General features: G+C 41.1%; 1 protein-coding gene across 4 annotated transcripts; it reads right to left on the reverse strand.

The window, feature by feature from the left end:
* Positions 1–12: 12 nt before the first annotated feature.
* Positions 13–22,633, reverse strand: esrp2 (epithelial splicing regulatory protein 2). 4 transcript variants are annotated; one of them, XM_046383109.1, is made up of 17 exons: positions 22,473–22,633; positions 22,147–22,299; positions 21,512–21,640; positions 13,006–13,119; positions 12,293–12,407; positions 11,976–12,071; positions 11,261–11,315; positions 10,628–10,738; positions 9,511–9,643; positions 9,237–9,279; positions 7,446–7,747; positions 6,384–6,617; positions 5,759–5,957; positions 4,140–4,344; positions 3,802–4,000; positions 2,701–2,801; positions 1,374–1,510 (listed from the first exon to the last, which is right to left on the reverse strand). In XM_046383109.1, exons 2-16 carry the CDS (start codon positions 22,276–22,278, stop codon positions 2,715–2,717), a joined length of 2,154 nt encoding a protein of 717 aa, XP_046239065.1. In that variant the 5' UTR covers positions 22,279–22,299; positions 22,473–22,633; the 3' UTR covers positions 1,374–1,510; positions 2,701–2,714. The 4 variants fall into 4 exon arrangements, with proteins under 4 accessions (XP_046239056.1, XP_046239043.1, XP_046239050.1 ...); XM_046383100.1 differs by lacking the exon at positions 2,701–2,801 and having other exon boundaries at positions 13–1,510; positions 10,628–10,735; XM_046383087.1 differs by lacking the exon at positions 2,701–2,801 and having other exon boundaries at positions 13–1,510.
* Positions 22,634–24,397: the final 1,764 nt, after the last annotated feature.

Genomic DNA, 24,397 nt, shown 5'->3' on the forward strand with positions numbered 1-24,397 from the left:
ATGAAGTATGGGTCATTGTCAACATTTTTTTTTATTGTTTAGTCTTATACACAGCTCTAAATTCATACAAGTCTCAAACTCGCAACAAAAGAAACAACAAACAGTCTCCTCTGCCACCAGAGGTTGACCTAGCCTTGTAAGGACCAGTATTGCACTCTGGGTAATGTAGGCACATTAAAGAGGAAAAAACTAAGACAGCTCTCAGCAGGCCTGTCACAGAGAGGACTCGTGCAGCTTTACACAGTACTCCGGTCATTAAAGCATGCTACAGACTGATCACTATTAATAGTCTGGAAACCAAAACTGAAGAGATCTACTAGCTGAGGTCAATTCATAAAAGCCTCCAGGATGGACCTCTGCCCTTTTACATTTAATAACAAAATCACCACATTCGTCAGGAAATGGGATTAATAAAAATAGAATCAATTTGTCCTTCTACTGCTAAAGACTCTCTGTCACTTAACTCTTTAAATTGGAGCAAATTAATCTGTAGTGCTTGAAAAAGGTCTTACTTGGATGACATTCTGTATGTCATACAAAAATGCTTTTAATTGAAAAAAAAAACAAAAAACCTCAAGCTATAAATTAGTTGGGATGTTGGCACATCTGAGGTGTTGCTGTTCAAATTATTCCATGGACAACTAAGTACAGTTTGACATTACGTCCGTTGTTTCAGTAGTGTCAGTCAGTCTCTATGGCTTTGTCTCTCTCTTTAATGGCACCCTGACACCTCTGAGGGCCGCCCTATCGATAAACATTGTGCAGGCACCTGCACGCGTCTGCTTGCACAGAGCTGAACAGAGAAGGATCAAAAAGTCTGAAAATCTAAATCTTGTAGTTGTTAAGAGTGAAAAGTTAGAAATATACACAAAAGACAGTATGCATAAGTGGTTTGTACAGCCTCAAGCATTTCAGGATGAACATCTGTACAGATTTATCAGGGAAACACATATATAGAGAGCGCTTAAATATACACGTATATTTGGCTTTGCAGAGCCACTGATGCAGGCGTGTCCAGGCTCCACACCATCTCGTCTTCACAACTAGGTATTACAGTAGGTGCAAATAGAGAGAAATGCTGTGCGTGACACCCACGTGAAGCTTTACTGACTTCAGCTGCTTCACCAGTGGATGTCTGAACTCCAGCAGCGGCTTCAGGAGTGTCAGGGCCAGCAGTGTCAGTTGTGTATAAAATAAATGGCAGGTGGAAAAGCGAGCGGCTCAGTAGCTCTTGGCACTTGGATCAACTGGAACTTGTTTCATGGAGAAGCTGTTGCTGAAGAGATGTGTTTGGGAGGTGGGTGCTCTTCAACGGTAGGTTAAATTGTGGGAGGCGAAGGGCTTGTGGTCAGTTACAGAACACCAGGTGGACCTCCTGGCCGTAGAAGGGGTGGTTGGAGCGCTCGGCTACAGCCCGCCTGGCAACCTCCTCACTAGGGAAGGTGATCAAGGCCTCGCCGCTGCACTGCCCACTGAAGTTGTATAAGATGAGAACGGCGTCTGGCTGGAGCTGTAGAGGGAAAGAAAAAAAAAAAAGGGAGACAAACACACGAGATCGTAAGCGTCACTCATTTAATCCCAGCTGCACTGTGAAATCACCAGGGAGAGCCCACAAAGCCGAGGATCAATGCGCTGTGAAAGAACGTCTCATCACACAGGTCCAGTTATGCGTGTGCGTGTGTATGTGTGTGTGTGTGTGTGTGGGGGGGGGGATTAATGGGCAAAGCTTAAAGAGCAAAAGCAGAGTACATGCTGTTCCCAAAGGACCTGAACCAAACACATTATTATCCATTAGTTTGCATGCAACCACATCAATAAACAAAATCAGTTTCCTGAAGACATGCAGATATGAAACAATTCACTGATCATACTGCCAATCACAGCAGTAGAACCCGCAGAGCTACACGTTAGAGAACTACACAGCAGAGGGAGACGACATTAGTGGGATGAAACATTCAGGATAGTTTTCACTACCAACGGTCGAGTAGGTGAAGTATGGACTGAAACAGTGCTGAATCAAGACTTAATACTGCTGTTTGTATGTCATCAGTGATCCTAAATCATTACATCTGCTCAAAGAGGCAATGGGAAAGTATTATCTTATTCCAAAGTCAATAATCACTTCTTTCATCTATTTAATTGTTACTTAGAGCAACACCAAAACAAACACCAAGCTTTCTGCACAGAGCAGGCTTCTGCAAAATATCAGCAGGAGGCAATGCTGCCACAAGTCCAAGTTTTAGAAAAGAATGAATCTAAAAAGAATGAATGGAAGACACAAGTCAGGACAAAACTAATACTTAATTTCTTCTGTGAAATTCATGACTGTGGGACCAACAGCTGAAGCCTGGAGTCCCTTCAGAGCACTTAACAAACAGCAGCTCAGCGTCCCTCGCAATTTAAATTCTGTGTAATATGTGATGTATGTTCACTTGTATTTAAGTATTTGTGAGGACTCAACATTTCTGACTGACAGGCAGATTTGTTTGAGAAAAGCAGCAGGTGGACATGCTGGGTCAAGAGCTCAGAGCCTTGGTGGCTAGAATGGGCATTTAATTTAGTCCTGTCAAATTTTTACATCTGTACTGGCTCATGTGGGAAAAAAGAAATAAATAAATGCTCACTAGCCTGAACATACAGATGTTTTTTAAGTGTAGGAAATGCCCTCTCAGTCCACTCTGCTCTGGAGGCTCTTCTTACCTTGGGGTGAGTCCCTAAAGACAGAGCCATTCTTTGGGCTGAATCAGACTCCTGGCCTGTTCGCTCATCTGAACCATGCCGCTGTACTCGTCAGGGGCGTACTACAGACAGCATAATAATGAACGGACAGTCAGGGCGGGAGGCCTCCACATTGTTGCACACAGTTTTAGATACACACATGATGCAAAGGTACATGCTCTCAAAAATACTAAACAGGAAGGCACACACACCACACACACACACACACACACACAGCACTGACTCAACAGGCTTCATCTGAACCACAGAGTGATTAAGCATGAGATTGTGTGGTAAAGGACACTAGTACTGCTGAGAGAATGGTTTCCTCACCCAGGGTCAGTGTGAGAGGTTCTACTGAAGCCAGAAAAACACACTCACACCATTAAGGATACTATTACCATAGTTCAGCCAACAGTCAGAACTGGAGTCAGCTTCTCTCTCTCACTCTGTCTCACACATACACACACACACACACATTCTTGAACAACTCAAAAGAAATTATTTGGTGTGAATTTGCTGCTTTGATGCCTATAATAGGACTTTGACTCCACCTACACATAAACACACACAAAGACCCACACAGCAAAACCCTTCCACCTCAGACCCCACCCTTCCCCCTGTTCCCTCCCTGTCTTGAGAAACCGTCTGGAGCCACACCTGTCAGGGTTCATACCTGCTTCAGAGGACTCCACCTAATTTGGACTGGCAGTGAAAAATGAGAAACACTGAGAAGCGGACGAGAGAACAAGTGCAAACATGGCCCTGGAGTTAAATACTACTGTGGTGGGATTTTCCAATAAATAGCACTAATGATGAATCTTCTTAGCTGTTTGAGAGCTCAGTGGCCCGACAGCTCTGGATTTTATCATGTGGGCCTGCAGGCTGTGAAAGAGTTCAGCAATCAACAACACATAGCCACAAATGCTGCAGATGATTATCCTGGTCAGCGTTTAAATTTACAGTCATTATCAAGTGCAGTATGTGGCTGCAAATGTACACGGTTCATCTTTGGACGTCCCTCACATCCCTGCAAACACCAATACACTTTTATACCTGTGCCTCAGTGCTACATGTACTGACCTGGTATCCCTGGAAGAAGCTGAGAATGTCCTTGACTCCAGTGTTGTACGGCAGGCCCTGCATCCTGACCAGGGCGCCAGGTTGAGGCAGCACAGGAGAGGCAGCGGCTGCTGCAGGGTGGGGTTGGGCTGCCACTGCTGCTGCCACTGCTCCAGGCGGGGCTGCAAAATAGCTAACTGTGGAAGGAGAAACTGGGGGGCTGAAGGGAGAGGATGTCAGGTGAAGGAAGAAAGAACAAAAGAGAGAAGAAGTTAGGGAAATGAAGAAGGCACAAATATATGCAGACGTTACAGCTTTTTACTGACCTAACAGCTGGCTGTAGCTGATGATGCACTAACCTGGGATAGTATGCTGTGTAGTTCATGTTCATGTTCATGTACAGGTGTGGGTGAGGGGGGTAGTACGCCAGAGTGTGAGCAGGGCTGTGTGCGGCGGTCTGAGGAGGTCTGGGAGCAGCCAGCAGGGGGGGCTGGTAGAGAGCAGCCTCAGAGAGAATAGCAGGTGGGGTGGGGAAGGCAGCATAGGCTGTTGGGGGAGACAGACCTACAGACAGAGACAAAGATGCACACGCACACACGCGCACACATGGAGTGTGGTTATTTAGGTGTTATGTTCACTGCATGCACAGTCCTGCCAGTAGTAAAATGTGGTATGGAGAGATACACGAGTAGTTACAACATGTGGCATGGGGATTTCAGTGTGTTACAATATACTCCCTACTTTGACAGCAACATGAGTCACTGTGGGACCTAAAGACGTCTTAGATCTCACAGATCAGATTGAAACTCATCTGCTGAAAAAGTGATGGCATCAAACCCTGAGAAATACAGCAAATCTTACTGAAAAGAGAAAGTAAGAAAAAAGTACAAGCTTGTCACAAAACTAATGAAAATGCAAATCTTTAGTCATTTTTTCTAGAAAAATATCAAACTTTCTTTAGTTGCAGTGATTAAAATGTGAGGATTATTTTATATATCTATCTATCTATATATATCTATATAAAATTGTAAAGTGAAAATCATTGGATTTTGGACTGTTGGCAGGGGCAACAAGACATATGAGAATGTCACCTGGAACATTTTTTTAATTATTATTTCTGATGTTTTACAGACTAAACAATTCATCAGTCAGTCAACAGTGCATATTATTATAAGATGCAGCACTAACAACTAGCATCAGACCCACTCCCACCCTCCCACCCCCCCCCCCCCCCCCCCCCCCGTCAAGTATTTTATTTAGAAAGCTTATTCTGTCCTTCTGTCATACTTACAATGTAAACACACGAATGACAGCATGGTGGCTGTATTTACATACAAACAGCCACTATCTGAGTGTGGCCTCCGTCAGCGCCGACACTGTGACACAGACCTGCTGACCTTGTGGAGGCTGAGGTGTTTCCAGGTTAGTTATGGTGAAACTATGTGCAAAATCAAACTACCTCACCTCTAATTCTAATAAGTGACAGCTGATTAATGCATCTTAAAACCTTTTTTTTAAGATGGGTTAATCAACAGTCATTAAAAAAAAGAAACACATACAGACGGTCCTGTCCAGTGGCTGCCAATCGCAATCTAATCTACAACACCACAGACAGATACGAGCCATAATGGAGCAAAGTTCACAGTTAGAGTTTCTCATAGTCCGGTCTAAACTGGCACCACTGTGTCAGAGGAAGGCAGAGACAGTAATATACAAAACTACATGCTATGTATATTACTAAAGAGATACCAACCTAAAGAAATAAACATTTTTATATTTAGCTTTTAACAATATATAAAACAAGTTTGCTTGAATCCAGAGAAGAGTTCACTGGCACGATGCAGGCACCACATACGGCCGTTTACTCGTTTAGATACTATTTCTAAGTTGATCTGTGTCCCAGTAACTCGAAAAAGACAAACGTTCATATGACACAAATATTGTTCTCATTGTTATCAAATTGGTGGAGTCCACTTACAGGGAAGCTTGCAGGGTGGAGGGGAGAGGCCGCTGCGGTTCAGGGTTCCTCCCATCAGCACAATGCTCATCTCCTCTGTGGAGCACTGGAACACCTCCACATAACGATCCTTCATGGTCTTTTTATGACACTTCTGGGCCACCATAAATGCCTTGTCAGAAGACTTCATTTGAATGAAAGCATCACCAGAGGGCCGACCCTGCAGAGAGGACAGCGTAAAATAGAGCCACAACAGATGAAATCGGGTGAGCACAAGAATATAGCAATAAAAGCTATGAACAAAATTCAAAGACATTTTTTTCTGCAAAAGTTACATGATGGATTTGGGTATAATTTGGTGAGGGATGGAGCTGGGTGATCAAGTTAAGTCTGACCAAAATACATCACAGACTGCAAGCATAGCCCTTAAAATGTTTTATTTTTCTTGTGTTGTTGCACTTGGACAATATCATAAAGTAGATTTATTTTAAATACTTTCGGATTTGAAATTTGTTCAGGCTGATATGTAATGCTTTCCTCTACTATCATGATTTATGACAGAGGGTAAACAAGGATGACATCTGACAGGCACAGAGTTCTAGTTCTAACATGTGTGCCTGAGCTCATGAGTCCCCACTAGTCTGACCTGTTGGTTGAGGACCATGTGGACTCCATGGGGTTTGATGTCAACGGTGTGCTCTCCCATAAACTCCAAGATATCTTCAATGCCAGCAGTGTAGGGCAGGCCACGAAGGCGGACACAGTCGCGAGTGCTGCTGGCCGCTGGGAGGAAGGGAGGCGTGGCGAGGACCGGCACAGGCACGATGGGTGAAGAAGGCAGCGTAGAGATCAGAGGCGTGGACATATAGCGGTTCAGGACCTGACAAACACACACAAAAATAGGAAGGATGATGGCAAATCACACAGACATTAGTGCAATTTTCTTGCAAATGCCTGACTTCATTTCACACACATTCTCCACCATCAGATGCTTGAGAAACACAAAATTAGTACATATGCACTGTGCGATAACAATGTTATTTTTAACTTTGCAAACCCCACAATCACCTGATTCATATGATGTCATGACCGTTTAGTCACATAGTTTCGATATCGTGTTTGTTCAGTTCTCTATGTTGTCATGACATCAGTTGGTTGGAAAACTTTCTGACAGAGGAAGCAGCTGCAGGAGACCTCAGCCAATGTTGACTTGTAGCACACATACAAGGAACTTTTTTCTTCATTGACTTTCTCAAGCCTTGCCTTAATTGTAAAAAATACATAAATAAACAAACACGCATGGATTTTTTTTCTATATATTTATCATGAGTTGTTTGTTGTTTAGCAACCAGGAGTCAAATTATTGTCAGGAAAAATAGAGAAAATAGAGAAAAATAGAGAACCACAAGTTTCCTTTTTCATACTACCAGTCATATTACAAGACATTTGTGGAATCACACAAAGCATAAATATATTAACCTACCAACTTGCACAAGAAAGCTTAGAATCTCTTATTTCATTTGAAAACGACCATATACAACACACACACACAGACACCACTTTATTTCTTAGAGTTATTTTCAATCCCTTGAGCTATAAGTTTCATGAAAAAAACCCATCCCGTCAGATTTTCATGACTGCTGCAGGGAAAATGTGCTGACAAAGTGTATCAAAGTTTTCTCCTGCCCATACAGCTCAAAGAATTTACCTGTTGAACCTCAGCCGCAGTACTCCGGAACAGCTCAATGTACCGCTTCCCAAGAATCTGCTTGTGCTTCTTCAAGGCATTCTGGGCATACTCCTCACAAGAGAAAAGTACGAAAGCGTCGCCAGTGGGCCGTCCGTCAGGGTATTTGACAAACAGCAGACCCTCTGCACCATCTGTAACTGGGCTCTCAGGCCCAAGGAATGACAGCACTTCCTGGGGTGTGGCGGTGAATGGCAACCCTCGCATACGAATAATCACCTGGTTCTCTTTGGACAGGAACTGGGCCACCTCGTTAGACGTACCTGGTTTCAGAGGACAGCAACGATTAAACACCTGGTAACAAAAGAGCAGCCCATTTTGTTCTCAAAAAAGGTTAACTTGTTGTTGGCTACACTTTTACAAAAATCAGTTGAGAGACTTATAAATAAAAGCAAGACAAAGTGCTTGCAGCCATAATGACACCTTTGTGAGGTTGTACTGTAAAGCAGTGTTTGTGCAAAATGCTACACTCAGCATGCATGTTTACAGTTTCCATCTTAGGGAACATCCCAGGTCTCTTTAACTGTGTCCATGATTCACCCACTTGCTAACAGTTTTAGGGGAAATGAGACATCTTCTGAAGTATCATGTGAAGTGAAACAGAGCCTTTTGTCATTGTATTCATCAGATGTTGATCTTATTTACACAATCACCTGCATTTGGTTTCCGGTTTATATCATGTTCCTCTTTACTCTTCTACAGTTCAAGAGGAATCAGTGTGGGATGAGTCTTGCAAAAGCTAAGACTATATATCAGCTTAAATGACCATGCAAACAGGGGCTATAAAAGCAAATTGTCCCCTCCCATGTTGCAGTCAACTCTTCACTTTAGAAGTAACCTCATCTGGTGTAGTGCCATTACACCCAACTGACTGAAATGTATGCATTTCAGATAACAAGTGGTGGCCAGAGGCCTTCGGGTGTTTATTTATCATTTGTACTGTATGGTAAGATGGTCAAACAAATCCTCAAATTAAACAGCCGCAATACAAAACAGCAATGACCTTATACGTTCATTTACGTGATTGACGTGAATCACTTTCATTTCTATTGATGAATACAGCTTGTGTGTCGTTGCTTGAATTATTTGCTTAAAGTCCAACGTGCTGTCAGTTTCTACTGATCTTAACTCATCTGGGTAAAGTCCACTGTCACACTGGTGGCCACTGTAAGTTATCTGCTCTGATTGACTGCGTTTCTTTGTCTGCTATCTCTGTGCTGAGTAACTGCCGGCTGCTGCTCTACAGTCTGAAGGCCCCAGGCCACGTCTTTGTTTCTTCACACCCCTTTTGTACCCACATTGAGGCAGTCTTTTCACCTGCCGTCAGCCTTCTCTCCCTCAGGGGAGTGGAGCTTGAGGCTGAACTGAACAGGTGAGCTGCTGTTAGCCGAGAGTGAAATCTCTCCAACTGGCCTCTGAAGGGTTGGGCTGGGGGTGAGGGGTTGAGGAAAGGATGGAGGGCAGTCGGGACAAAGCCCCTTTCATTAGTTCAAGATAAGCTGCTGGAGAGTCACTGGGATGAGGCAAAGACACAGGTAATAGGAGAGAGAGCCAGAGAGCAAATGAGATCCCTTCTTTTACGGTCACTGAAGAGCTGCTCTTTTACAGATGTGGAAGGGTCTTGTTTTTCCTCAAAGATGCAAGAAAGCCATGAAATAGAAGTCTATCCTAACTAACAGAAAGCCTTTCACCACAAGAATTCATACAAACATGGAAAGGAGAAAGGGGAGGAAGAAAAATCTGAAATCTGACCTCCAGCGATCTTGAGGAATTCCTCTCCTGTGGCCTTGTAGACCTGAGAAGACAGGAGGAAAACTGGATTTAGCCACTTCAAAATATGGAGGTTCAACATGAACTCTGTCTTTGAATTAACAGTGAGAAGTCATAGGACTGAGGGAATTTATCAAACGCCTAATTATTTAATCATCATTCAGTTGAGAAAACATTTTAAAGTCTCACATATTTTAAAACTCGCAAAACAAAATAACAGTATGACTGAACATGTAAAGTAAATGCTGAAGTGAACCTCGATGTAGCGGTTGCCCATGTGGTGCTTGTGGCGCTCCAGAGCCAGGTCCCTGTGCTCTGAGTTGATGAAACGGACTAAGGCCTCACCATTCCTCCTGCCCTGGGCGTTAAGACACAGAGCCACTCCTCCCCTGACACACAGGTGCACAGATACATGCATGAATATAGACACAATTAAATAATATAGAGCCAGGGTCAGGAATAAAACTCCAGTAACAGGTAGCTTGATGGTGTGGTTTTCGAAACCAAGTGCTGTATCATGATGGTATGGTGGTATTCCGGGTCTTGTTATGACACTTAAAGAATAGTTTGACATTTTTCTAAATAGGTTTTTTCACTTCCTTGAAAAGAGTTAGATGAGAAGACTGATACCACTCCCACTTCTGTATGGTACATATGCAGCTGTGCCCAGCAGCTGGTTGGCTCGATTTAGCACAGTTCTGGGCATTGTTGGTAGACAGATTCTGATACCTTTGGTTAGAGCCATTCCTCCTGTTTCTGCTATGTTAAGCCAACATAGCCAAATAGCCTACAAGTACATATTTAATATATAAAGTGGTAGTATTTTTTAAAGTGGTAAAATCGGGAGAGAGAATTAACTTTATTGATCCCACAGCCACTTGTCAAATATCCAAATGAAATAAAATGAGAGCTATATAAGTGGCAATAAATGTCCTCCTAAGACCTGCTTCAGGCAGCTCTAATCCCATAATGAGGCACAGTGGTACTTCTCTATTGTATTTATGTACATTTTTTGGTATCTAACACATAACCCCCTGAGGTTTTGTGGCTGCCGAAACAACTATTCCATCCTACTGCCAAAAAAATATTCAGTAACTTTAAAACCACCCACCACGCAGAATTTACCATGTAACGCTAATCTTAGAAGGTTCCACTGGACACTTAGAAGAACAGTGAAAATTTCCAAGCTGATTTTACAGTAACAATCTCAAATGTCAGAGCACCAGCTGTTTAAAACCACCACAAATCTGAACCCTGACCAACATGCCGAATGCTCCCAAAATGCCTTTGAATTGTTTATCTGCAGCAGAAGATTACATTAAGTTCATTGATGTGATTGTGCTGTTGGAAGATGCCCATCATATATAACATACTTGGCAATACTGAGGCCTTTAAAGAAGCGAGCAATGTCCTGGTCTGAGGACTGCCATGGGAGCCCCCGTGCTCTGATCACTGTCTCACTGTCCACTGGCTCCGTCTTACTGCTGAAGAGGGAGGTGAAAAAAAAAACATGCACATTAATGACATTCCGTCCTTATTTAGAAAAGACCAATAATTAGAACAGATTATGAAAATGCTTCCCTGCTTTTAGAAAAGAAAAAAAAAAAAACACCAACACCAACACCATTGCTCTAGTTACATTTGAACAAATTGTTCACAGACTGTAGACACAGGGGCCACTCACAGTAAGTGCTTAACACAGTAACACACTCCCATGATTAAATGTCAGGGGTTTGTCAAGGCGATAGGCTTTTAACTGTCTGAGAGCAGCAGGATTTGGTGTTCTGCTACTAGATAGCCAGGTAAGCACTTGATGGCAAAGTTGGACAGCTTTAATAACACCCTTGAGGTTTCCTTGTTGCTGTAATCAATGCTAAGGGCCCGAGGCCTGAGGTCTGAGGTGGGTTTGTCAGTCTGTAAACAACACTGCTGGTTAACAGGTGTGGAAGAACGCTCACAAAGATGGAGTGAGGTAAATATATACCTGTTGAAAAGATCATACGTACCATGTGCCGGAGTCAAACTTGTACTTCACTGTTTCAACACAGGAGAACTCGTGATCTAAAAAAGAAAATCGTGTTACTGAATGTGTTGTTGGATCCTGGAGGTCTAATTCAGTGTGATATTTTCTGTGGTGAACAGGTTCACCCTGCCAAGCAGTGTGTGTTTGAAACACTCTGCATTCCTGTTACCTATCACACCCAAAGACATGCTTGGCCGTGGGGGGGGGTGTTGCACTGCAACATATTTGGAGTCATCTTACATCCAGCCCTATTACAGTAAATTGTCTAATGTCAAATAAGGGGGTTTGTTGTTTTTCAACACTATCTATATCTATCTATCTATAGATGTGTATAGAAAACTAGCACATCAAAATAATCTTTTTGTAAACATTTGGGCTTTGCCCAAATTTCAGTTAAATTAAAAACATTCAAGACAAGTTGTAGAACAATGCAAAGACTTCTGTTTAGCAGTCACAGTGCTGATTATATAAACCCAAACCATCAGGTAGCTGAGGAAGGTTAACACACACACACATACACTAATAAGTGCTTTCGAACAGTGCATGCCTCTTCACTTGGTTTTCATACGAGGCTGGTATTTTTCTGCTTTCCTTGCACAGAGAGTTGAGTGTTTAGGGTCAGCTACTAAACAGTTCCATGGGAGATGCGTGCACCCATTGTCTCAATATCAGATCCTGTTAGATAGAAAGTCACTTACTGTAGGGCTCAGCCAGCATGCGAAGTATCAACTGCACCATGCTCCTCACCTCCTTCACTCCGGTTAGCTGCTCTGACACAGCAGGAAGACCAACATCTGCTCACACATATAATTAAGGACACTGACCAGTTTGAGCTGCCTATTATTTTCACTTAGTATGATTTGTCAAAGCGTTATGCTGCTAGGATTTTGTGCCTACTTCCTTTCACATCAGTAAAACATAAACTGAATGGGCAAAGAAAAGTCTCTATGCTCTATAAGGAGTATCAAGATGTAACTACAAATACAGTATTAATGCACCGGCCAGCAAAAGATACATTCCAACATGGAGGCGAGTTCGAGCTTCTGCACAGGGCCGGCGTTGGGGCAGCATTTCTGAAACTCCTTCCTCACGTCCACAAATGAAAAGAAACATTCAGGAAGGACAAGATTCTGAAAAGGAAGAAACAAGAAAAAACAACAACAAAGGATTCAGTTTGACAGCATGGTAATATGTTAAGTATACTGGATACACCAGGAAGCTAACAGACAGAGATATGAAAAATAAGAAAGAGGGAGAGTGACTTGGAAGAAAAAGTTTTGCTCATGTTGCCATCATTTTAAGGCAAAGTTACAAGCAGCAACACAAAAAAGGAGGAAAACATAACACAAAATAAATTCATTACTTCTTAATAAGGGTCAATGCTCGCATTTATTCACTTAAATCAGTTGTTTAAGATTTTCCATACTTATCACAAACTGTTAAATATTTTGTACAGTGTACTGTTCAGTGGGACTGCTGATATGTTCCAAAGCAGAGGATGACACGACATGCTAACGCTCAGAAATATGCAAAACACACATCCAGTGAAAACATCTTTCATTTTGACAAAGAAACTAACATTATCTCCCATTAGAAATGTTTCATGAGACTCTGCAACACGCCAAGAATGAACCTGTAACATATTTCATTATGGATCTCAAGTGCTAAATTTTTACATTACTGACACGTGTGTCTGTAGTTTTGAAAAGCAACAGTGGAATCCATTACCTTTTTGGATGCTTCGGGGTGGAGGGCCTGTCGGATGACAAGGGGACTGTTGACACAAAGTGTGTAAGAGCTTCTACCGAGGCATTTCAGTTCTGATGACACTGACTGCTGAAACTGTATAATCAGACAGAGAAAGGACAAAAGAAAATGAAATACACATTTCAGAACTTGTACATATTAGGGCTGCAACTAACAATTATTTTCATGATAAATCATTTAGTCCATAAAATGAAAAAGAAAAAATAAAAAGTGAAAAATTCTTCAATTCCACTTCATACTTTCCCAACTAACAGTTCAAAACCCAAAGACTCTGTGTTTACCATCATAAATGACAAAGAAAAGCAGCAAATTCTTACATTTAAGATGCTGGAACCAGGAAATGTTTGACATTTTTGCTTCAAAAAAGACTCAAACGATAAGTAATTATCAAAGCAGATGGGAACTAATATATTGTGATCAACCAACTGTTGCATCTCAAGTGCATATCACAGACAAGCGGGACTTTCAATATCAAGTCTGAGCATGCATAAAATGTGTACCGTTAGAGAAAAACATTTATTTTAAACCGATTCACTGATTCACAAACATTTAGCAAATTCACAAGAAATGTGTAAATAAATGTGGTTTAAGTATCTGTTCTGCTAACACTGTCCACTATGTGAAAGTGAGAATTACACAGTGTACTCAAATCTAAAGGTAGACAAGACAAGGAGGTGTTTGACATTTGACTGTGTGTTTGTTTCTCATTAGGAACGAGGCCTGTCGAACAGGTTTCAGTGTTTGCCTAGTGTGGGAGGGAGCAGACAAAAGACATGAATGATCTCACCACTAATCATCAGGATCACAGTTTTATCTTAACGCGACCAACAGTGACAGCCAGAGGAGAGAAAAAACAACCCGTACAAGTCTAACCTGCCTGTCTCCACTTTATGTAAACTTCAATGGCTACAACACCCAGTCCTAAGTACCAGCAACTCCCATATGTGCATGTTTATTTATAACTACCCCACTAAATGAGCCCTATTCCTTGTGTTGTGTCAACCTGTTGCTGGCAGTATTTTTCTGTCAACAAAGACCACCACTTTAATATCAACATACACTGAGGCAAATGACATTTGAGGTCAGACGATAGCATTTCTGAGAATGCGTTTCTTATCATTTTAGATAATCTTAAAGTTTTCTCCTAGTTTGAAAGTTAAGTACTTTTTGACCACTTAGGGCTACAAAACCTTCAGAAAAAAAAAACAACAACAAAAAAACAAATACTCACAGCAAAGCCTTCAAAAACATATCTTAAAAAGTAAACAAAAAGGATCAGCTTTCACATCCAGCAGACTCAGAGCAGCATGGGTGCCCCACTGATTTCTAGTGAAATCAAGTCTAATAGTCGCTCACCTTCTTGAACCTTTTCAGACATACTGGGTTGTCATTTTTTTCCCACTGGCAACTCATTCACTTTGGCTCCATGCCATAATATTAAAAACAATTATCTGAGCTTGTGCACCACAAGCGACATTGTTAACACTGGGAAATGCTGGGGTTTGGTTGAGAGCCACTGGGAGTCAACCACCAAGCAAAACAAACACGTGAAAGCTGTTGATTCTGGAGTAGTAACACATACATACAACTGGGAGTTAGTTCATATGCTGTTGATCTTAAGGAACAGGGTCTGAGTTAGACCACCTTACAGGGTTTGGAATTAGGCTTCTGAAACTCATCACATTGTGACTAAATCAAGCTTCTTTGGCTCTTAACTACTCTCTCTCCATGACCAAGCTCTAACAATGAAAACCTTTGAACACAGTTAATGCAAGTTAATGAAAACCAAATCTTTTTGTCTTCTTGAACGAGTGGCTGACATCGGACAACAAATGAATCCATTTCAACAACAGCTTTTCTTACAGGGCATTTGGAAAGCAAGTGGAGACCATAAAAGGAGTATGTGGTATCTCATGCAAGGGCTCCAAACACTGACATCTAGAAACCTTCCTGAAGTTGTGTCCACTTGAATGCCACTCATGTTCCCTTCCTGCACAATGTTCTCATGCAGGACAGAGAATAACTTTTGCTTCTGTCACTGGTGGACGGTTATGTCTTTCCCCTTCTGCTTCCCTAAACCTTCAAAGTCATCACTCTAAGTGCACTATTAGACCATCTGGACGTGAGCCCACCCAAAACCCAGTGCTGACTGGTTTCACATGGCCACTGGCTATATATGACAGATCTTCAGACAGTGAAAGAGTATTAAAGGTGCATGCTGAGGCATGCTCCTTAGCAGTTGGAGAGAAATACAGGACTATTTGGCAACACCAACCAACTGCTGACAATGGAAAAAATGCTTTGGAGTTAGATTAAGGAGGTTTTGGGAGAGCGGAACAGGGAACTGAAGGAATCATAGATTTGACAAAAAAAATAAAATAAATAACAGCTTGGGTATATTCAGGAGGCCTGTTAGCAGACCTAAAAGATCTCTGATCACTGAACTTCTGAACTTTGCGCAGCTTGTCTTCGCTGCTGTGTAATATCAAGTAAAAACAAAGATGGAATGCCATTACCATTGTTTTCAACTGAAGCCCCTCTGCCACTTTCTCCTTAGCTTCATCATGATCCTGCAATTAGCATAGCTTTTTGTAAGAAGGAAAATGCCAAATGTTATCCAGATAAAGCACCAATGAGTTCTTATGTACAATGGTTTAGTATTGAGCAAGTGAATGCATCACACGAAATACAGAAGGTTCATGTGTTAGAGGTGAGAAGCTCAGCATTGCATGGATATACTACATCTGAAAATTAAGCACAAATGTCCTTTTCAGCAGGAACTACCCCTACAATAACAGACATGTTACACTGTCCAGCTACGTAAACAAAGTGTTCTGACCACAGGATCTACATGCCATCTCAACAATTCTCACTGTATTAGAGAACTGTTGAATTTAAGTCCCTGAATTTCTATTTCCTCATTCAATGAATGAGTCAAGACCTCCTTCACTGAATGTACAGGAATGAATTAATGAATCCTTTATTAGTGCTAGGGGAATGTGCTTGGCACAAAGAGCATAAACAAAAAAACAGACAACCATAGATTCCAGCAAATAATACTGCAAAAAAATGAGCATCATGAAAAACAAAATCATAAAAAACATCATTTTGGGAAATCAATAAAGGAAGTGAAATGAAAGTTTAGGTAACAATTTCACTCCATGTGATCAGAGCTTGTTTAACAGCTGAACAGTCAAAAGATGTGATGCCTCCTTTAGCCCTCATCTGGGCATGCTATACCTTTGCCCTAAGGATGAAAGTAGATATTCAGACCACAGAGGGTGCAGTGGATTTGCTATAATCTTGTAAGTAAAACTGCACATTGGTCCAGTCCAGTTCTCATGGAGTATCATGTGTCTGAAAACTGCCAACACCTACTTAAAAAAAAATCTCAAACTACAATACTCTAAAGTTCTGTAGACTTATTTAGCATTGCATTCTAAGGCACAGCCATACTGCACAATTGTGTTTACACTGATAACAGGATTAATGTTTGTTCATAGTTGTGCTTGCAGCTCGGCTGGCCAATTAGAAAAGCCGGATTACTGAGAGAAATGCAAACGTTTTCCAAGACATGATGGCACACCCTCTCCTTTTTTCGTCTGTGTCAAAAAGCACAGCAAACAAGCTGAAGGGAAGACAAATCTCACACTGGCAACAAGCTATTGAGCTTAACTCATGAACAGAGCACAGAGAAATGTCAGAGTGCTCTCACCTCAATTAAGCGACATTTCATTTTCAACAAGCAGGATCTATACAGTAGTAGATACACAAGGTATAGATATACAATGTGTAAAATACCACACAGCCAGCCATTATTCATGTTTAGTTTTTCTGCAATTTTTTTGAAATGTTATGCCAGAAAACATGGAGATAAACAACCAGACGTACTACTTAAACAAACAATAAAATGAATAAATAATGATTTCATTCCAATGACATAATCATCATTATCATGCCTTACAGGCACAATGGGCTCTGCTGCCAAAAACTGACTACTCATCACAAGTTATGATGTGATGTCATGTCCCACTTAATGTCTGATAATGCCATCTTACTATCTAAAGAAATAAAGTAATTCATTTAACTATATTCAAAATCAGCATCTGAATCCCAAAAATTATTTCACATATTTCTTTTCAACCAACTTTCTGTCTCTCTCTCTCTACTCTTTGAAAGGCATTCCCACAGATGAGGGGGAGGAAGTGGCCTTTGAACACAGTCCTGTCAGCATTTGCTCACCAGTGTAGTCAGACTGTTTGTATGCTGAGGTGAGGTAGGGTGTTGGCGGCTCACACAAACTCCAATAGGAGCAGCAGGGAGTGTCAGGACAGCCCCAGAGATGACTGTTCAAGTCACCTAAATCTAAAACACAAACACCGGCGCATCTCATGACACATATGAGTTACACATGGGGATAAAACAATCTTGGATGGATCTAACAGCATATCACACATAGCAGAAACAAACATGACATCAGTCAGTCTGCAGTCTTTGGCTTGCACATCCAGTTCAAGTACAAGTACACAGCAGTGCTGCAAAGCCAAAAGCCAAGAGTCAGGAAAGTAGATTATGTCTGGGAAAGCGACAGTGAAAGTGATCTTGAGTTATCCACCAAAGCTGTGGAAATTGTTGGCAAAAAAGGTAAACGTGACCAATGTCAGTTATATGGAAGTGGGTTTTATAATGCAAAAGAAACAAAACTCTGACTGCCAGCAAAATTTGCCATCAGTCAGAGACAGGAAATACACAAACTTTCTTCATCCCACCGATCTCAATGGAGTGTGAAAATGTGGGCCTGACTCTAAGCTATGTTTACACAGTTTAATTTTTACATAATGTTATTCTGTTGTTCTGTAAAAGTACATTCTAATTTTTAACTAATGAATTCTGTGGTTTCTTCAGGCTTCAGTTATTTTCAGGATACTCTTCAAAGATGAGCACCTATAGCTGATTTTCTCTAATAACCGGTTTTCTATGTGTACTCTTAGTTTCTAAAAAGGTTTTTACATTGTGCAAACACCTCACAAGATCTTAAAAGACCATTAACAGTTATGCATCCCATCTGGAATCAATATGTCTAAAAATGAGAAAAAGTTTCATGCTGAACATTTGCCAGTGGGTATGAAACACAAACGAAGGAGTCTCTTCACTCACCACAGCACCATTATCTCCACATAAATCTCTTCAAGTTTCAGTATCATATACAGTACACTACAAAGTTTTTACACATAACAGTAATGTAAAGTTAATTAAGAAATGAGTACAAACATTAATTTAAAGTAATCAGGTTAGCGCAGCAGATCCTACAATTTCCTATTATATTCTGAGTTCTCCCACTAACTTGCTTTCTGTAAACAGTCTTTGTGTCAATATGCACAACAGGGACATCAAACTTCTTTTAAGAGCTTCCTTTTCTGGGTGCATTACCTTAACAATAACTCAGTAGAGACGAAATGAATCCAGAGAAATCATATTTTTAGGTGTGATCTTTATGCAGTCATTTGCCATAGTGTTACAATCCAGGTATGTGAATCACTGTTGAAATGTGACTCACTGTGGTAACCGTGTAACAATACGGCTGGCTTTGTAAGCAAACGGTCAGTAACTTAACTTACTGCGAAAGCCAGTAGTCAGCATTTCTGGCTGCGGTCTAAAATGGATGAAAAATATCTGTATAGTGAGTAAGAGGATATAGCAACGTTTCTGTTTCACAACAACAACAACAAGATGTGTGAGATCTTACATCACAACTTACAGGCTGGTATGTTGTCGGTGTCCCAAACTGAAGACTACAGTAAGTCCCACTGAACTGCAGCTGTGACATGGATTTGATGTGCTGGAGTACTAGCATGCCATCAACAGCCACCAACTTACAAATCAATCTATTATGTAAGAGTTTTGATAACACCTTCCATAAAATTTCTTACCTTAATTTTATTACACTAGGAGTTTCAAAGAAATATCACTGCACAGTCTACAAGGAAAAAAAAGGGGAGTGAACTCATGCACGGAGCCATTAGTTATCAAGCTCCTTTCCTATGGAATCATCTTCCAGTTTCGAGCCAGGATGCAGACATCCTCTCTACATTCAAGAGTAGACTTAAAACCTTCCTTTTTGATAAAGCTTATACCTGGTGCTGGCTTAGGCTGGTCCCTAGTTATGCTGCTATAGGCTTAAACTGCCAGGGGATCTCCCATGATGATTATGATTATGATTATTATGATTAATATTATTATTATTACTGTTACTATTACTACGATCAAAATCATTATTGTTAATACTGTCATTGTCCAATACTCTGTTGTTATCGCTGTTGTTAAGCATCTCTGTCTACGTACAGATGTACAAGGCAGATGGCCGCCCACAGTGAATCGGGGTCTGCTCCAAGGTTTCTGCCTTATAAATGGAAGGTTTACCTCTCCACTGTCGCCAAGTGCTCGCTCATGGGGGTTTTGTTGGGTCTCTCTAAAAATCAAATTAACTGCAAGTGCTCTAACTGCAAGTGTCATCTGACTGTTGTTGTGATTTGCTGCTATATAAATAAATTGAATTGAACTGAACTTGAAACTGGCTTGACAGCATTTCCTAAATATGCAGTGTGACATGTTATTGCGGATCAGTTTGTGCATGATGGAGAAGCATTATGCAAAACATGTCAGTAGGACAACTGACTGACAGATGGGACAGGATAATATGCCACCACATCATCAGGAGGACATATCTATACACCTTAATATGTTGACACTATGTTTTGTGATACTGTAATGATTGTCAGAAAAAACTTTGTCAATCTTTAATTAATATCTTACATGCAAAGATTTGTGGCAGTGTACTGTCTTTAAACCCCCAAATAGCAGTGTTGTAATATATATTAAGACATTTGACTCTTCCACTCCAACTTACAGACAGCAAGAAGTAAGCACATATCGCTGGTGTAAACACAAAGAGCACAGGCCTCTGAAACAACAGATGGCCATAGATTCGCCATTCAAAATCCCTGTATCGCGATAAGTAACGTATTGCAAAATTCTTGCCAATACATAGTTCTAACCAGCATGGAAAATTACATATGCAGATCCATGTGTATGTTTAACAGAAGCTTAAGGAATTAAATATTTACAATCACAATGTTATAAAGTTCAACACATATGTGTTAAAACAGCCCTGCAAATCTCTCCAGCCCTCTCTGCCTTAATAAATCTTTCACCAAAGAAAACTGACAGATGTCCTTGGGGACTCTGACCACACAGGTCAATACAACAAGCCCACAAATAAGAGGCAGCTGCTTGCTTCCCTCTAACTTTGAAAAAGTTGGGATGGGCTGCCCCAAATAAAGAAAGACAAGAGCTGTGAACAGCATGCTTCTGAACTGCAATTCTATACAACACTTTAAACTATCTGGAAAAATGTCTATTTCATTTTCTTCCCTGGATCAAAAGGAATAAAACCAATCTTAGAACGACCAAATAGTGAGAAAGAGAGAGAGCCGTGAAACGAAGGCATGAACAGAACAAACTGATTGCTTGGGTTAATATTTGAAGGTTCAGCACACAAACGAACCTACAGTGAAGCTGAAGTCTCACCAGGTCTGTGCGAGGCACAACTGGCTTTTGCATTTAGTCCAAACTCCCACGAAATTTTAACAATCATAGGTTGTGTGTCGAGTCATACACCCATCAGCATCACCGCTATAAAGCCTGAGAAAATTTTAAGAAACCAACTGTATTTTCGATTGATCACTTCAACCAATGTGCTTGTGCATGCAAGGTATTCAGACCAGAGCACTACACTAATATCAACCCAAACACACACATGATAATGAGAGGGGAGGGAAAGGTGCAAACAAGCACTCTTGCAAGAGGTGGTTGAAAAACATGTTTGGCAACATAAACAGTTTTATCACTTTTGACATCTCCTGACAGCCAGAAGCCAAAAAGCAAATCCTGGTCATAAAGACATGGTGTAACAAACTGTTGAGAATGAAGCTCAGGATCTGAAAGACTCCCCTCCTGTCTGTCCTCGAGCCTAAAACAGAGGTGCGGTCCCTGGTAAACATTCCACCTTCCAGATGTCTGTAGCACGCATCGGGACGAGACAAGACTAGACCTGCGACTCCTCCTAATCTCCAGATGCCTTGGGCTCTGTCTATCCTAGCCCCTGAGCTCCGACAAACTGTCAGCAGAGTTTAACTGTCAGGACCCAACAAATGACACATCTCAACCGAGTGAAAGACTTTTTCCTTAAGGTCAGGGAAATTTGACGCTGCTTCCATTAACTTACAGCTCAATACTGAATCAGGTTTGTCATGTCTTATCTGGCTGCTGGCAAAAACTGTTAGGTGAAAGCTGATTTAATTTAAACTTTATGAATTTCTCATCATGCCACCAACAGGCAAAGAAATTTCAGCGTGAAACGTGAGCACTGACTCTTAAGGCCACATTTTAAATGACCAACATGGCTCACCTGTTGAAGAACTTTGTCCAAGGGTTCAGCTTTGACGATGTCCTCCAGAGTCAGTCCGGTCTCCTCTTTACACTGGTCTGTCAGCTCCAAAGTGTCTGGCTTGACAAGACATCTCTGAAGCTTCCCAACCTGTTAAGGGATTTTGTGTTTCATGGTGCAGAATAATACAGTGTGAAAAATAACACGCTAATTGATGGCAAACTACAAGCTATAACCCCCACATTCAGGAAGTGAACTCTTACAAAAAAGAAAAAAAAATAAATAAAACAAACAAATTGACAATGTAATTGCAAAAAGCACTTAATTGTCAATAAAGCCTTGTTTATACTGAGAAGCTGACATGCCAAACCAACGAGGTGTGTTTTGTCCATTGGGTGAAACTACGCTCCTCACCTGCTTGTTAAATTTTGGTCGCACACCTGTAAATAAAAAAAGGTGAGCTAACAAAACGGCTGGACAGCGAATTGGTGTAGCTTTAGCTAGCATGGAAGCAGGCTACGGACGGTTTCAGAAAACACACCACGTTGATTTAAATGTCAAAACATACTGTTCCACTACAGGTAGACAATATGCCACAAACACTCTGGGTACACAAGAAACCGTACAACGAACGAACAGGTCAGAAATGTCCGTACCTTTTTCTCATGTAGATCCACAATTTGCCACACCAAGAGAATTATTTCCCTCTCATCCGAACCCAGTTTACCCCCATTTGCACCAGCTGTTGCCCCAAAGAACACCACCAGAGTATCACTGTGCGAAGCCATCAGGGACCACAAGGGTAAAAACTACAATTAAAGCAAAGATTAAAATAAAAATAACACGAGGGTTCACCTTTTTCCAAGTGATAAGAAGAGCGAACAAAAGGGCTGGAAACTCAATTGAGGTAAACGGAGACAGAAAAAAGGGGGGAGATTATTTTCAGAGGAGCCACGGAAGAGTTTGCGGTTAGAGACTCTACCTGTTGAAGTACTTGAGTGTGTTCTATCCAGAGATACTGGTTTAACTGGTAAAGAAGGGTGGAAATCCGTGTTTCCTTCACACGAACTCCATAACAAGCCCTAGAGTTTTTTTCCTCTCCTTTCTATTTTTTTCTGAGTTACCTGTGTGGCTCGGCCTCTGCGCTAGGAGAGCACTGGAGCCGTCGTCTATTGGCTGGTTTGGAAAGGTGAGGGCGGGACACAGGGGTGAGTGCTGTAATCACATTGGTGAGATCTGTTGGACCAGGAAGTAGTCCCGCAAAAGGCAAAACAGGGTTGCTGGCCACTACTACGAGGAGTGTAATCGTACTGCGGTTACACTGGTAGTGGAGGGTAAATGAACAGTAGATAAATGTATAACAACAGTAAAGGCAGACTACATCTAAAGACTGGGTCAGCTCCTAAATGTTTTCATATTGTTGTCTGTTTAAAGGTTTACTGTGTTCAATTTATATTAGTTTTGCCCTTCCTCAAGTGCAAATGCAAGTGAATTTGTATCAAATAATGATAAAACAAACAAATGTTGACCAAGAGGTTAGACATCATGGCTGACAACGTTGTTGTTGTCTGTCTTATACAACTTGTTCCAGGTGTTTGTTGGGATTACAATTTGAAGAGTGAATAGAATATTGAAGAATATGTCCATAGAGAACACAATGTATGCTATGTGTTTCCATCATCTGCAGGTTATTCTTCTTCCTCTCCCCTCCTCTCCTCTCATCAGATCAGCATATGATTCATTATTTTATGTCACTAACTGTGTGTCCAGTTCTCCTTGTAGTTTTTTGTCTCTCCCTCCATTTCTTTCTCTCTCTGTATCTTTCTGCAGGTATCTCTCCATCCAGACCAGCATGTTGAACTGCATCCGGCCCTCTGACAAATGGAATGAATAGATGCTAACATCTAATTTATTATTTTATGTTTTCAGCTTGTCATCTTTATTCATTCCTCTAAAAACCCATCTTGCTGTGGAGCCTCACACCAACACTGTGATATGGTATATAACTTACTGTCACTGTGGAGTATTTTTTCTTTAATCTCGTCACATATATGAGATCGCTTTTACATGCCAATATTTTCATCAAGGATAAGCTTTTCAGCTTTAGAACAAAATGCCACTTTAAAAGAGCAAGGGTATTCAATAATTTCACAGGTCCTTACTGGCCTGGTTCCCACCTTGAATGCCATGTTTTGTTGCTCCTGACACTCCCATCACTGCTTGCAATGGGTCAGCAGACTGTAATGAATGCAAGGCTTTTTTGTCTTTTCACCTCCTTTCACTTATTTAAATCCCCCAGACTGAAGAATATTTCCCAGCGTCTACTTCCTTGTGTGGTGTTATTCTTTCCAGCTAAACCAGTTTGATCAGTCGAGGGACACACTGGGAAATACTTCAGATGAAATGCTAGACACATAATGATATTCTTCAGCAACGACAGCAACGGACATTTATCTTCATGACATCACATAGGCATGTTATCTTGTCTGTGTCACCAAAATGACAAACCAAGTCTTTCTTTCAGCAGGTGTCAACATCATACACAGAAAATAATTTTGCACTAGCATCAGTGAAAATGCCATGTGGTGTAAGGTGTTTGTAGTTTTATCTATCAAGGCGAGTCCTGTCCCATAGTGTACTTCTAGTTGAAGGAAGTGTGGGTTACATTCAACTGACTACAGTAATCTGACTGCAAAGAATGTGTTTTCTTATAGAGTAGGATAACTATGAATCAGGTTTTGAAGACAAAAAGTGATCAATTTACTGTGACTGCGATATGTCTGTGACATATATTAAATACCCTATGGGTGTTACTTTATTTTTCACCTTTGCAGCAAATTATGTGTCATTATTTTAGTATTTAACAAAACCTAAAAACCATTCAGAACACAAAGGACAAAGTGTTAA

The sequence above is a fragment of the Scatophagus argus genome, chromosome 1 (genome assembly GCF_020382885.2).
Source record: "Scatophagus argus isolate fScaArg1 chromosome 1, fScaArg1.pri, whole genome shotgun sequence".
Lineage (NCBI taxonomy): Eukaryota > Metazoa > Chordata > Actinopteri > Scatophagidae > Scatophagus > Scatophagus argus.